We start from the raw sequence: 15,259 nt of genomic DNA on the forward strand, positions 1-15,259 counted from the left end.
CCTATCCTACACCTCCGACATGCGTAATTTGCAGATTTTTATCATGCACAACGCTAAAATCGTGGCCCACCAATTCGGACACGTCGTAGCATATATGGTGGGTCCTCAGAGGTAACGTCATTACTGCACACCCAATGGGTCGTTGAATTGCTCATTCAGCATTGGTAAGTGTGGGTAAGTAAGATTTTCGTCTTGCGCATATAATAGTCGTCGTCATCATCATCTTCATAAGCCTATCTACGCCCAATGCAGGAAAAAAGCCTCTCCCATTAATCTCCAGTAATCCCGCTCCTGTGCTATCTGCGACCAATTTATCCCCGCAAACTTCTTCATCTCATCTGCCCATCTACTTTTCTGCTGCCCCCTGCCACGCTTGCCTTCTCTAGGGATCCACTCTGTTACCCTTAGCGATCAACGGTTATCTTGCCTTCGCATTACACGCCCCGCCCACGCCCATTTCTCCTTCTTAATTTCTACTAATATGTCCTTAACACGCGTTTGTTCCCTGATCCACTCCGCTCTCTTCTTGTCCCTTAATGTTACACCTATCCTCTTCCGTTCCATTGCTCGCTGAGTAGTCCTCAATTTAAGTTGAACCCTCATAGTGAGCTTCCAAGTTTCTGTTCCGTAGTTGAGTACCGGGGGTACAAAAAGCAAATTGGTGTCATGAATAAAAGGAACGTTTATGCCTAGGATCACCAATATGGTGGAACTAGTTGTAAAAAAATATTCTTGCCGGTAGCTTTGAAAGGCGCCCACACCGCCACTAGCATACGTGCGCTATATCATTTCAATGGCGTAGCTGACCACCGGAACGGCTACCTCGATTAGCACACGGCGTTCAATGGTGCTGCTAGATGTAGGCGCACCGCAACAGCAATCATGTTCTAATGGACATGAAGATATTACCAAGGTAAACCTGAGACGAACAGCCAAAGAAAAAGCGGGAGACCGCAGGGTACGGCACATATCAAGCTTCTCTTATATCCTATTTCTCATTCTTTGCTTAGAGTGATTGTTACATAGCGAATGAATTTTTCAAAATTGGAACAAACAATAAAAAAATGTAGATGTGGTCGTGTATGGTCGAGTCCGGTAATGGCGGCGAGGGTTCCGTTAAAAAATTCCAGCTCGCGTTTAGAGGATAGCGAGTACGGCGAGGCAAGCGGCCTCAGGCGACCGAGTTCATTCCGAGCCAGGAGTAGCCGAAGATGGAGCCGTAGAGCCAGGTCTTCCAGACGGTGCTGCGGCCGGTGGGCGTGAGCAGGAACAGGCTCATCATGAACGCGGTGGCGATGAGCACGAACTGGATGTGCTCGCACGGAATGGACACCGGGTTCCGAAGCTGCGCCGGCGTCTCTTCGGACTCGTAGTAGGCGGTCAGCAGTCTACGCATAGCGAATCAATGTTCAAAGTTTATTCATGAAATATTTGAAAGGGGGCCATACAGACAAAATACAAGTTTATTTTATTTGAAAGATTTCGTGTTTTATAGTGCCTTCAGCGCTTGTCAGGAAGCAAACGATGCTTTATTCACTGCGAAATTAACAAAAAAAAAGTTGAAATTTTGATTGTCCCGCCAAATAGTATGTTTTGACGACGTCTGCAATGACATCGTAAGAACGGGCTTTAAGCTAAACTTGGTGTAAAGCGGAGACTTGTTTACCGTTAGTCAACCTAGATGGCGCCACCACACCGCAGCAAGCCGTTTTCTGCCTTTGCTTTGTTTTTGACCGTATTTGTACCTGGCTTGTTTTTGTTCAGGGAGGAAATAATCATTTCGTGAAACATGGTGCTCGCTCGACCCTTGAGACACCGTCGCTTACTCCAGTGGGCCAGCGTCGTCTGAGACAACCCCAAAGCGACGCAGTGCTGTGCAGCTAAACCAAGCATAGTGCGCGCAGTTCCAACAGCAGCACACATCGGTACTTCTATGTTTACGTGTGGTTTCATAACTTCCACTGTTTATCCCGCCATTCTGACGGCTACAAAAAGAATTTACCCTAAATTTAAGCGCAAATAGCTCGTTCGGCAAGCTCATAAGTTCTGCCTAATTTGCGTTTGCTTTTGCCGGCCTCAGCCAATCGCAGAGTGGCGCGTATGACATCATACGTTCTGTTGCGGGAAATGAGCTAGTGGGACGCATGGCCATTCCCTTTTTTCCTAATTATAAAGCCTATGTGAGTGAAGTTTACGTTAAGAATGGTGTCATTATGATTCTGACGAGGTAATCTTTCGAATGAACCAAACTTGTGTTTTGTCTGCATGGCGCCTTTAAAGATGATAGTTTTTCTTGGACTATTTAAACACGAAGATTTTGGTCTATCTGTCTGCCTATCCCTAGATTCAGCCACCCGGCGAAAAGATAAGAGAATGCTGGAAGGAGAAGTTTATATTGGCAATACCTTTCCAAACCACTACATCTGGTACCATACTTCATAAATAGACATACACAGTAGACTCGGGATAATGGGAATAAATAACATCATTAGCATGTCAGGGTCAGGCAAGAAAAAAAATAGAATCCTAAACTACGACAACGTTGGTCCGAAGTAAAATGATTATCATTAACATGTCAGGGTCAAGTGACAATTATGAAATCCAAAACTATGATAACATTGGTGCAAGGTTTATTCAATAGGTGTTCTTTGTAGAATAGACAATGCATAAGTTAGGTTAGAGCACAAAGAGGTCCCAAAGTAAAAACTTAGGGGGACCTCCTGGTCTTAAATGCTCAATATATACAGTAATTATTACAGCAGACAAATAAATATCCATGGAAAGTAATTAGCATACTTTATATGTCAGGGTCAGGAGACAATAAATTATAGAATCCTAAGCTGCGATAACATTATATAGTTATGTGCTAGGGGGAGACCCGGAAAATAGGCCTTTCAGGCCTAATTTTGCCTATGAGACCTATTGCCTAAAAATTAGGCAATAGGGCTATACTTGCAATTTCACCCTGAAGAACCCGGTTGGGTGGGGCTTTCCTGCATATGCCAAGCACGGCAGCATCAGAACACGGCAGCTCCTTTCCCGACCAGTGGGAGACACAGTCGACCAGCGCCCACTGGAGGACCAGACTCTCCTGGTGACACGGGCAAAGACGGCTAGGGCAACCAGCGCATGGATTCCTGGACTACGGCTTATTTCGGCCCTGGTGGTGTGAATTCACGCCACCACACAAATGTCCCCTTGGTGCATACAGAACGAAACCAAAACTGATAGCTTTCTGAAGAATTGCCCTTTAAGGATGACTATGGCGACAGACATCGCCATTGTTGCGTTTAAGCGGAGCTAGACGCTACAAATAAGAAAAATCTGACGTGAAAACAAAATTACTACGTTCAGGATAAAAAAATGCAGATGTCGTAGTTTTATTCCCAAGCTTGTATATCTATAAATATGTGCTCTGGAAAGCTCATTTTTCATGTGTAGGCTCATGTGGTCATAAAATTTAGGAAAACATGCAAAAACAAAAAAAAAGTTGTGTTCATTATAACATCCATGTTGGCGAAGTGTCTTAATTAACTCATTATATATCAGTTAATAGTTGCACTACCAGTTCTATTTCTCGTTTGTGGGCTTATGGGAGCCCTAAAATTTTGCAAAACGCACACGAAGATTTTCTTGCTTGAAAAAGAAATCAGGGCTGGCAGGGTTAAAATGTTCTCTATATATCCCTCTTGCGGCAGAAATTGAAGCTAGACAAGGCACTGGTCGTTGCATGCTACGGCGCCAGCTGTGGCAACAGTAGCGCAAAGACTACATAAAGGCTTATGGTTTTCTCGATTTTACGAAGTTTCGAATTTAATGAAGTAATTTACGGGTTCCGGTGGCTCCTTTGAATCAAGGTTCAACTCTATTGTGACCAATGTGTCGCTAAGAGACTCTCCGTAAACACACGCACACAAGACGCTGATTCAATTGCAGCGTTCTCAACAATTAACACATCGACTGCCATGCTTACATGTCCCGTGCGCGGTGTGTGTGCGTATAGATGGTATTCACTGAAAAGTTTAGCAGTCAATTCCTTCGCTCGGCAGCACTGGAAACGGCCACGGACATGGCGCGGCTTGTGCCGCTGCGGCCGCACGCCGCAGAAAAGAAAAAAAAAATCACCGACGTGCGTCGTCTGCTCTGTTTCAACCCGATTCTCAAAGGTGGTGCCAACAGAGATGCTATTAATCGCGCTCACATTGGAGTCGAGGCATTACTTTGCGTTTGTGGAGTACAGTTTGGAACGTCCAACACACATCGTGCTTAGCACGGACAAGTACCGCCATCCTGCGAGCCGAACGTAACCAGTGACGGCGCGCTCACATGGTTGCCTGCATGCGTGCCTCGCCAGTGAATACAAGCTATATATACTCACGCGTCCTGCTCGTAGAAGGCGTCGAAGATGAACTTCTTGAGGCCCCTATCGTCCTCGGGCACCCGGTCTATGGGTGTCCGCCGCACGTGCATGTGCAGTAGGCCACATCGTCCCGTGAACATATCTGCACGCAGCGAGCGGCGGCGCGGTGACAGCAAAGTTTATGAAAGGGGAGCAGCGCAAACTCAGACAAGACACAAGAAGAAGGAGGTGACAAACACGAGCGCTGACTTACAACTGAGGTTTATTCCTTGGCTTTCCACATATATATGCTAATAGTCAAAAGCACAAGAAAAACCGAAAATATCACGATATACGAAGCCGCTCGTCACGCTTCACCGACGCCATGTGCCACAAACACTAGCTGTACTATTGAGGGACAGATAATAAATCTCTTTCTGCGAGAGGGACACGGAAGGAACGCTAACACATTTATCTTTTCTGCGCAATATTTCTGCGGCTTCAATTATTTCTCTTGTTATTTTATCTTTGTGTCTTGAAATGACCTGCGTTTTTTGAAATATTGGGGCGCAGTCACGGCAATCCCGACAGTGGACACCTAAGTGGCCACTAATCGCCGTATGTACGTTATAGTTATGTTCTTTTAATCTTTCATTTAGGCATCGTCCAGTTTGGCCTAAGTACGTTTTCCCACAAGACAGCGGAACGGAATAGACGACGCCTTTAACACATTCAACAAACCGATTTTCGTGCTTTACGGAGCAAGACTGCACTGTTCTTTTGGTTTTGTTTACTCTGGAACACATAGAGGAAAGCTTGTTGGGAGCGGAACACACAACATTTACGCTAGCTCTTTTTCCTATCTTTTTCAAATTGTGCGCTATGCGGTGCATGTAAGGAATAACAGTAAGCTTGTCACGTTTGTTAGTTTCTACGTCTGTTTCACTGTCTCGTCCCTCTCTTTTTAACCTCTGCATCAATGATTCTGCTATCGAGGCCAATAGCTGCTGTGGGTACCTCGCTAACAGGAGCCGATCAACCTGCTTACGAAAACTTTCGTGTATCGAGTGGAAACAGGACTTGTTAAGGGCATTTTTAAAACACATTGTTACGATAGACCTTTTCACGAGTTTTGAATGGGATGAGTCAAAGGGTAGAAGCGGTTTGCTGGCTCGTGGTTCGTACGCCCAGCAGATGTGATTGTGCGGAAAATGAAGCTTAAGATCTAAAAACCGGATAGTTCTGTCAACGGGAATTTCAAAAGTTAAAACCAAAGGTTTGCTGGGCGTATTTTTGGGCGTATTCTGGGCGTATCTGGGCGTATTTGGGCGTATTCTGATGGAGGCGAAAAGCAAAAACGCCCGTGTGCACGAGATTTTTCGGCGCACGTTAAAGATCCCCAGGCGGTCAAAATTAATCCGGAGCCCTCAACTACGGCGCGCCTCATTGCCTGCGTTGCGTTGGTGCGTTAAACCCTACAATCAATCATCAACGTAGGGTGGTGTCGCGTCTTGACACTACGCGGCGCCACCTTACAGACTTCAGAAAGTTGAGTGACAAATTAGAATTATTTCCGTGTGTTTATTTGGAAATTCATTGCGGTTACCCCACGATATGAAACGCTGGCTTTCATATGAGCTGGAGGACATGTACTCCACAAAAACCGGTTGTTTGTCCCTTCAATTTTAAGAGGTGCATCACTTGGGACAGCAAAAAAGGCATCAAAGCTGTCGTTCGATAATCAGAGTTCGTGGCCTTGTTCTTGCCTCTCCCCCCCCCCCCATCATCCTGGAACTTTCTCGAGGGGCCACATTTGCATACGCCACTGCCGTCAATCAATCTACAGGCTCCGCCACGATATGCTTCGCAATTAAGCACTAAAAATGTGTGTCTACCCAACCATGCGGTGATCGGTGTTAAGGTGAGACCTTCTAAATGCATATGCAAGCTGTCGCTGCTCTGACGCTGATTTGGGCGTCGTTCTATCAATGCACAGACATCCCGACGAAAACCGGAGTCTGCCGTATACAACTACAAATTGAAACGACGTCGAACTGCAAGAAGTGCCACATGAAGCTCTTGTGTACGCTATAAAACGGCAACAGTCAGGATCCGGTGCTGCCTCCCCGCAACCACGTGACCACGTCGCTTTGCTTTCTACCATGCGTCACCTCGCGTCGAAAACTTCCGCTTAGAACATCTTCCGGGTCTTTGCACCCTCCGCACTGGGCGCGCGCTTTTGACCCCACTTTTTTGTTTGTTTTGAAGCTGGCGTCTTTTTCACCTGGTTGCTATCCAACTTTTTGTCCCTAATATTGCCCCTGGTTGATACGTAACACGATGCTTTTTGTACATATGGAGCGAAGTGCTGAGTTGAATCCGTTTCAGAAATGTCCATTTCGCGCCCGTTTTACAACATGACGATTAACCAGTTCTGGAGAGTACGCGGGCAGTCCGAAAGGTGCCCCCTCGGGCTGGGGGCCCTGTCGAAATGCATATAAGAAAATCTAGCGCTGGATCGCGGTCCGGGCATGTCCGCGGATGATCCGGGTATCGAGGAGGCCCCTAATTGCGTTGGCGAGGTATTTAAGCTGCACACTGTGAAGCCCTGCTTGTCTTCGGTCACATTCGTGTCGTCCGCTCTCAGTCAATGAGAGCTCGCTCCAAGCGGACCCACTGAAACGAACATCATAAGGACAAAGCTCAGGATTCTGCCTCTGCGGACGTTCTTACATATATCTCCACATGACGTTTGCCGTTGCACTGTGTACACCTGGCCCGCGTACTCCTCCCCGATTATGCTAGACCATACAGATGCCTACCTGCCAGGTTCGCCGGGATGGTATTAGGGAAATTTGACAGGGGGGGGTTAGGGATAGAAAAATTAGTAGTAACAGAGTGGGACAATTTACATGCATTTTTCATTTAGTTATAACAGAGCCATAACTGAAGTGTTTCGTGCAAACTACTAGCAAGCTCCGCCACTGGTGAGTGGCTAAATCTTCGACGTGGCTGACGCCGCTTTTTTTCAGGAAGTCTCGGAAATTCTGTCCAGCGTAACGATGTTCGCTCGTGCGACACTTCACCAAAAGAACGCGATTGAGACTTGTGCCAGACATGGATGCTCGGAACTGGATGCAATTTTTCTTTACTATGCTCAACTACCTCTCGCATTCAGCGTTTATGTGGTACTACCCGCCGTCTATGCTTTTGAAGCTCTTCACTGATAACGATGTCAATTCGTGTAAGATTAGATTGTATTGTCAGGCAGCTCCAGCGCAATGTGTCCAGACTGGGAGAAAGGTTTGGCAAAACGCGGGTGCGCATTCGGGAGATTTTTTGTGTCGGTCGTACACTCGTACAAAACCATCCAAATTCGGGAGTCTCCCCGACAATTCGGGAAACCTGGCAGCCATGCTGAGATGCCACTACATCCTCAGATTTAGTACCAGATAGACAGGTTCAAAGTCAGTCGAAGAGGCAGAGCTCTGCGTTAAATAAGCGGGCTTACCGTAGCTCGCGAATTCGCCGATCGCCTCGACATTCGAAGGTGCTTAAAAAGGGTAGAAACTCCCCGCGAGGGGGACTTCAGTAAATGCGTCGCATAGGGGGTGGGTGTATTGCGTTAACGTTTAGTGTTTGGGGAGTTGGTGGTAGTGAATGCATTGTATCAGCAGCTTCTTGACGTAGTTTGAATGAGTCAAGGATATAAGGCGCGTTCGTAGCCTCCCATTCTGTGTCGGCTTTGTGGCGCAGTGGGTAGAGCACCATGTACATTGCGTTCCGCCCGCAGGGTCGAGGGATCGAAACCAGGCGCCGGCTAGTATTTTTTTTATATAGTGTAGGGGGAGGGGTGTGGACAACGACGGTGCGGACTACGACGGACGTCAACGTGAGTTACTGAAATGCTCTGCATTTAAAACGGCGCGTAAGCAAGGCTATGACAAGGGTGCGCGTCTCACCGCAGATGCCCGGCGAAGGGTTGCGTCCGCCGTGAGGCATCTTGGTGCCGCCGTAAATGATGGTCACGCTGTACACGGCGTCCAAGTTTTCCCTCATCTCCTGGACCGTGATCACGAACCCGTTCGTGTGGGGCATCAGGTGCTGGCGGGGAACTGGGAGTCCTGCGAAACAGTCGTGTTTTTAAAGCGAAAGCTTTCTTAGTGGTACTGATGGCGTCCTGTCAAAAGACTAGTGCATTTCCCCGTAGACCGCTTGGTCGACCGAAAAGCTCTGATAAGATCTCTCGACACACGGCGCGCGTGCGTGAAACCGGGCTGCTTCCATTGCGTCAGAACAGCTACTTGAAAAATCGCGAAAAAGGAACGCTTCCAGATAAGACGATAATAAAACAAGGAGTACGATAGTATACCTTTATCTCATAAACCACGTATCGGCATATATTTAGATCGTTCGATCGTACATGCGTTTATACTTAACGCGCGAAAAGTCGTCGCATGGGTTCGTTCTTGGTTTTCGGTTTGGGTCGTCTCTCAAGATTTGACGATCGATTGGACGAACTTCCATAGAAGGTCTTGACGCACTCCAAGTGAAGGCTTTGACACGTGCTGGAGCGGGAGTCAAGAGGCAGACGTCGACCAGAAGAGGTCCGCTCCGCGTTTAGAGCCGATAGCCGGTACATGTTCATAGTGGTGAAACATCGCGCGCAAAAAACAAGGACAGAAAGAAGAAGACAACAACACGAGCGCTGACTATCAACTGAAGTGTTTATTACACAAGGGAAATTTTATATAAGAACATGTGTGACCATAACAATCTTGACGTATATCTCACAAGTGCACAGATCAACCAGTCATACAACATCTGTCCAGATAGTCTACTTCGCAGTCCAGTAGCGATATGGACGGGCAACTAACACAATCTTCGGAATTCTTTTTCATATAAAAGGCTTCCGCTATCTCCCTTGTTCTCCTATCTTTGTGAGTCATCAAGGCTGTAGTTTCATTAAGCAACGGATAGCAGCCGCAACTTTTACAGTGAGATGATAAATGTGACGTAGGCGTGCACTTGAGGGTGTTTCGATGTTCGCGAAAGCGCTCATTGAGGCATCGCCCCGTTTGCCCGATGTACTTCCTTTTGCATTTCAAAGGAATGCAGTACACGACATTGCATCGGCACTCAACAAACTGAGCCTTGTGCTTAACACCACAGCGCTCGTGTTGTTGTCGTCTTCTTTCTGTCCTTGTTTTTTGCGCGCTGTTTCACCACTATGAATCTGTACCAACTGGCCCAATTCGCGACATTTTTGAGCAGGTACATGGCCGGGAAGTGTTACGAGTGAAGTGCGCAACTTCCATTGTGCGTTGTATGCAAACCAAGTGTAGTTTTAGAATAAATAACGTTCAGCGTAGCCGCTGAAACAGCCTTCCACCCTGCAAAGAGTCCCGGTGTTCCCTCACTGGTTGTCGCCGAACCCGAAGAAAAAACGTGGCTGCGACATATCGGTTAGAGCCATTTCTTTGAAACAAGTTAGGCTTAGCCCGGTCTAAGCGATGGGGCTTGCGTGCGAGTCCTTGAGTGCCGAGCTAGGGGTGAGTGCAGGGTATGCTAAGAGCTTACCTAGGCTCCGTGCGAACTCGGTGCTCTTTTTAATGGCCTCTTCTTTCCCAGGAATGTAACGGCTGCCCTCGGGAAAAAGCACCACGCTCGACTGCGCAAACGAACAGGCAAGCAGCATTGAAAAGGAGTTGTAAAGCACTTTCAGGGGAAATGAGCTTAGCATGCTCACAGCTTTAAAGGGGACCTGAAACACAGTTCAAACACCGCAAAAAGAACCCCGCCAACATGAATTAGAATATGTGCGCAGGCTAATCTGAGCCAGTTAAAATCTCACAGTCTTGCTCCAAAGTTCGAAAGCTTTTTCTCGATATTTTTCATGCCCCGGATACCTTTGCTTTTCACCGTGGCGTCACAGAAGAGTACAGTTGCATTCAAAGCCCAAAGCGCATCTTATCCGCCATTTTCTTTACGAATGTTATTTATGAATATGCCTAGCTCCGAATTGCACGAATTTCATGACATTATCATCATCATCATCATCATCATCATAACCACTAGTAAAACCAATGCGATAAGTGTCATCCTGATGAGTGGAACGAGTGGCAGGTCATACATATCACTCCTAACCCTAACGGGGGTAGGGACCGTGCTCCTGCTCTGAATAATGCACAATGAGGAAGAGAACACAGACATGCCATTTTTTGTGTTGAGAAGGACATCTACTGTTTCAATCACCATTTGGCCGTTCATGGTAAGGTATTGCGGTTACACGGCTTGCCGACGGGATTTGGTCACATGAAGCGGACTTAAAGATTTTTTGCATGCCTTATCGCGCCTTTGAATGTGCTTACAACTCCAAAAACGGCCTATGTGGCACGTGATGATTGATGGATTGATTGATTGATTGATTGATTGATTGATTGATTGATTGATTGATTGATTGATTGATTGATTGATTGATTGATTGATTGATTGATTGATTGATTGTAGGGTTTAACGCGCCGACGCAACGCAGACGATGAGGCGCGCCGTAGTGGAGGGCTCCGGATTAATTTTGACCACCTGGGGATCTTTAACGTGCGCCGAAATCTCGTACACACGGGCGTTTTTGCTTTTCGCCTCCAACACGTGATGAAGTCGAACGCAGCTGGCTCCAGGCATTCATTCGCCCATCACTTGCGTACCCGTATGTTCTTGTTCTGGAGGTAGTAGAGGCCTCGCTTCATCTTGAAGGCGTTCAGCTGCTGGCGGTTGATGTAGATGCAGCCGTGCTGTTCGAAGGAGGCACAGAAGGAAAAAAAAATAAGATTAGTGAGAAAAGCACCGCAGAGAAGATCCCTCCGAGGGTCGCGTTTATTTACTAAATCGCTTGAAGACATTCGTTCACCGTGGGTGACAATCTGTATCGTTTAAAAAAAAATAGATAAATTAGAAAATTAGAAAAAATAAAAAAGTTACACTCTGCAGCAACGCTTGTAGTACAGTCGAACCTCGTTACAACGAAGTAGTATCCGGGCAGCAAATTAATTCGTTATATCCGATATTTGTTATAACAGGAGAGGTAAATATCGGCTCTAACAAATCGACCATCTGGATCGCGCAAAAATATTTGATAAAAAAATTAATTTTAATTTAATGAACCGGAACATGAGTACGTGAAATTACCACAGAACAAAATTCACGTGACAAAGCAGGCCTGCGTCTTTATTTATCCGGTGAAGGATGTGATCTTCGTTTGGTGGCTACTAACAGCCCTGAGCAAGATGGAGTTTTCCACGGTGTCCACGAACAAAAGGGCCTTTATAGTTCTGCAGTTTCGGATGCCAGGAGAGCTTTCCAAGTAGCTTCTCAGCCTCCTGGTCCAATATTTCTTCGTTATATCCGATATCGCGCGCGGATCTCACTGTTTCAATTTCGGCATAAACGAATAACTGTCATTGAAGTAAATCGTGACCAACCAAAGCTCGTATTTAGTTCGCTATAGACGATAAATCACTATATCAGTGTTCGGTATAACGACGTTCGTAGGTAGAAAGCAGCCTCCTCCTCTCTAAATATGTTTCCCTACTCTCTCTCTCTCTCTCTCTATCAATATTTAAGCACATTGAGACTCAACAGAAGAACATTTCCGCCACCGGACACAAGCCTCACTAAAGAAGAAGAGCACATTCTCAGGAGATTACAGACAGACACATTAGCCACACTGGCTAGACTGCACTGCTGGTAGCCCACGCTATATTATCCTTTTTGCCCGCACTGCCGGGAGAGGGCGGACGCGTACCACACAGTGTGGGAATGCCAGTACACACCAACAGTACACCCACTCACAAACACGTGAAGGGAGCAGTGGGAGGCCACCCTGCGCAGCGAATCAGCGATGACCCTGCCTGTCAGCGATGGCTGGTAGAGAGAGCCATAGCGGCGATGGAGGCCAGTGGAATCCCGGAATTGGGATAGCCACCTTCTTTCCTCCCTCTTTTTTCTTTTCTTTTGAATAAAGATATTTTCAATCAATCAATCAATCAATCAATCAATCAATCAATCAATCAATCAATCAATCAATCAATCAATCAATCAATCAATCAATCAATCAATCAATCAATCAATATCTTACACGAACACACACGCGCTCGCTACCGCGCTTTATTGTGGCAGGAGGATGGGCGAAAGCCAGTAATTTTTTTTTCTGCTCCCGCCAAAGTTTGTAAAAGCGAGGACGGTAGGACGCCGCTTGTCTGGAAAATTAAAGCGTGCGAAGGTATAATGGCCGCCTTGCCTGGTGGAAGTAGAATCCGAGCAGCGGAAATGACTGGACGCTCTGCTTGACGATGTAGCGAAGGGTTCCCGCGCAGCCGGTTCGTTCCGCCAGCATGTTCACCGCGATCCAATCGACTGCGCCAATCGGGGGGACAAATCAGGCACATCGTCCACGATTATGCGGGCGAGAAGACTGCTCGCCGGCAGTCACGGCGGTTTTAGGGCGAAGCACCTTAGGACCTCGTTTTGTCCGTGGCTTGTCCTTTGGCGTCCGTGTACGCACTGTTGCGCATGCGCGAGGAGCATTGGATTGGATTGGATTGGATTTGGATTGGATGGTATTAAATTGAGTTGTATCGTTTTGGATTGGATTGGTATACACATGCGTTGTCACTCATTTACATGCGCGAGTGGGCAATGCCGCGGGTGATTTACGGTAAGAACGATCCCCAGTGCTTCGACCACTCGTCATGGTTCACTTCGTGGAGATGCGTGAATTTTTTATTTCTCTTACTCACAAAAGCTTTGGTGGTTGACGATGTACAAAGCGCGCTCCTTCTTATAGATAACGTCGCCGAGGTCTCCGTGAAGAAGAACCTGCAAGGACAGTTGGCACGTATGCATGTGTTACCGGTGGCGAATAGGCCACTACTGCGATACAGGCCAGACACCACCACCGTAATCATTGCAGGCGCCTTCAGTTTTCATAAGGAGGTAGCGGGCATTTGTGTAGCGCATTTTCTGTACTTCACGGTCTAAATTGTCGAAGCCAATTGGCTGTCGGAGTCTGCATCGCGGAAATGATCGAGTGCGACGGATGTACCGCCGTTGCGTGTTTGGTTGGGAGCAAACTATATCCCACTGATAGATTCACAGCGATAAACGCACAGATGCAAGACCCAACGCAGCGGACGGCTCACACGATCGACGGAGCAGCCGGCACCGAAGAACAAGTTCGATTGCTTCCACCTCTGCGTAGCAGATTGAATGCGGACGAGAATGCTAGAGGCGCAACTTTCCACCAGAAAGGTCGATTGAAGACTTTCTGACTGCTTGGAGCTAGCGTCCTGCCAGTGGTAGACAGACCTCCAACCAGGAACTTGCTCGCTCGCGGGATTTCTCAGTCTTAAGGTTTTTATTTGCGGCGTATCGTCATTTTAGAGACCGGAACTTTAGGCACGAAAAATTACGGTTTTAGGCGCCTATAATATGCACTGCAAAGTGCCATGTAGGCATTTATAGGCACGAAATACTGTTGTTTAGGGCACATACAGGCTCAATTCGTATTTACTTCAGCAGCATATTTTACGACAAATTTATGACTTGCAGTAAAAACGGCAGACAATACAAGTCTTGTACAGTGGGAAAGTAATTTTAATTTATTCGTGAAAATCAGCCACACAAGATTTGCTATTCTAACAGATTTTCGTGAAATGCAGGGTGATTCGACAACACAAAAAAAGCTTAACAGGAATGGCAAGGCACACCCATTTCAATTATTTGCGGCCTGAAGTTGTACCTCATTTCGGTCGATAATTGTGTGCGAAAAAAACAACACTCAATGTTCACTGAAGTTGGACGATCGTGCTTGTTCTTCGGGACGCGTCATGGTTTCATCTGGAATATAATTATGCATTTGGTGGTCAGAATCTTCGGCAGCTCTTTTAGCACAGGGAATCCAGGAATTTTATGTCAGATCGAATGGCAGATTGCCAGACAGGAACGGCTCTATCGGAAACCGGATCCTTTGGGGATTGTGGCGGGTAAGTCCTTGAGCTCGGCATTCTTTGTCAGAATGGCGCAAAGGCCCTCAGCTGCGGAAATGCTTTTTGCTGAGAGAGTGAAATAAGCACACAAATGTGCCAAGTCACGTTCAAGTGTAGTGTGGTGTAAACAATTTGGGCTGCGACGCTTTTGTCGACTGCAAAGCTCTTAACATCACTGGCGAGTGTATTTGTAGTAAATTTCCGCCCTTAGCCAAATTTTCAAGTCGTAGCAATAGGACATGTGGTGGAAGAGGCACCATCGGTAACTGCTGCTTGAAGACACAACCGTAAACCGAAGAAAGATCTTAAAGAGCAGAACGACCTGACCTGCTCAGCTCTTTACAGCACCGTTGAATCCCATAGATTCATCGGTGCCGTGGTTTTTATTGCGTTAGCAATGGGTGGGGCACATGGCCAAAAGTTCTCGCCGTTGGTCCGCGGACACAGCGCGTCAGAAGGACATGCAACAAAATAGCTTGTGTGGACAAGGGTGACGTCGGGGCAAGGTTGGCTGCGGTTCGCTGCGTACGGACCTCTGGCCGCTCGGCCGATGTGACGAGGTCTTGGTGGTGGTGGCTTGTGCACGGTTTGCGTTTCTGGGCTTGTTTGGCACGGCTCGCGGATTTTTTTTTTTTTGCGAACGGGGTGCGACAAACAATTCTTTGCGGGTTCCTGAAGCGAGAACAGTATGTGCAGACCAGCAACTCGAAAAACCAAAAAAAGTACTATAACACAAAAAAGGCATTTTAGGGGCTAAAAAGCCCATACAGGCCTGTTGGAAATCACGGAAAGGAGGAAGAAGTGGTCCCTTCAACATACCTCTCGAATCATCATTATTGTACGTAGTGTTCCATCCTGTCCCATTAAAGCGGTGGCT

General features: G+C 46.9%; 1 protein-coding gene across 1 annotated transcript; it reads right to left on the bottom strand.

The window, feature by feature from the left end:
• Positions 1 to 429: 429 nt before the first annotated feature.
• LOC144157940 (1-acyl-sn-glycerol-3-phosphate acyltransferase epsilon-like) lies at positions 430 to 11,198 on the bottom strand. The gene is made up of 5 exons (XM_077688651.1): positions 11,044 to 11,198; positions 9,920 to 10,010; positions 8,302 to 8,463; positions 4,379 to 4,502; positions 430 to 1,388 (listed from the first exon to the last, which is right to left on the bottom strand). Exons 1-5 carry the CDS (start codon positions 11,083 to 11,085, stop codon positions 1,172 to 1,174), a joined length of 636 nt encoding a protein of 211 aa, XP_077544777.1. The 5' UTR covers positions 11,086 to 11,198; the 3' UTR covers positions 430 to 1,171.
• Between the last annotated feature and the right edge of the window lie 4,061 nt (positions 11,199 to 15,259).

This window comes from Haemaphysalis longicornis, unplaced genomic scaffold (genome assembly GCF_048455015.1).
Source record: "Haemaphysalis longicornis isolate Haplotype H1 unplaced genomic scaffold, Haemaphysalis longicornis Haplotype H1 scaffold_10, whole genome shotgun sequence".
NCBI lineage: Eukaryota > Metazoa > Arthropoda > Arachnida > Ixodida > Ixodidae > Haemaphysalis > Haemaphysalis longicornis.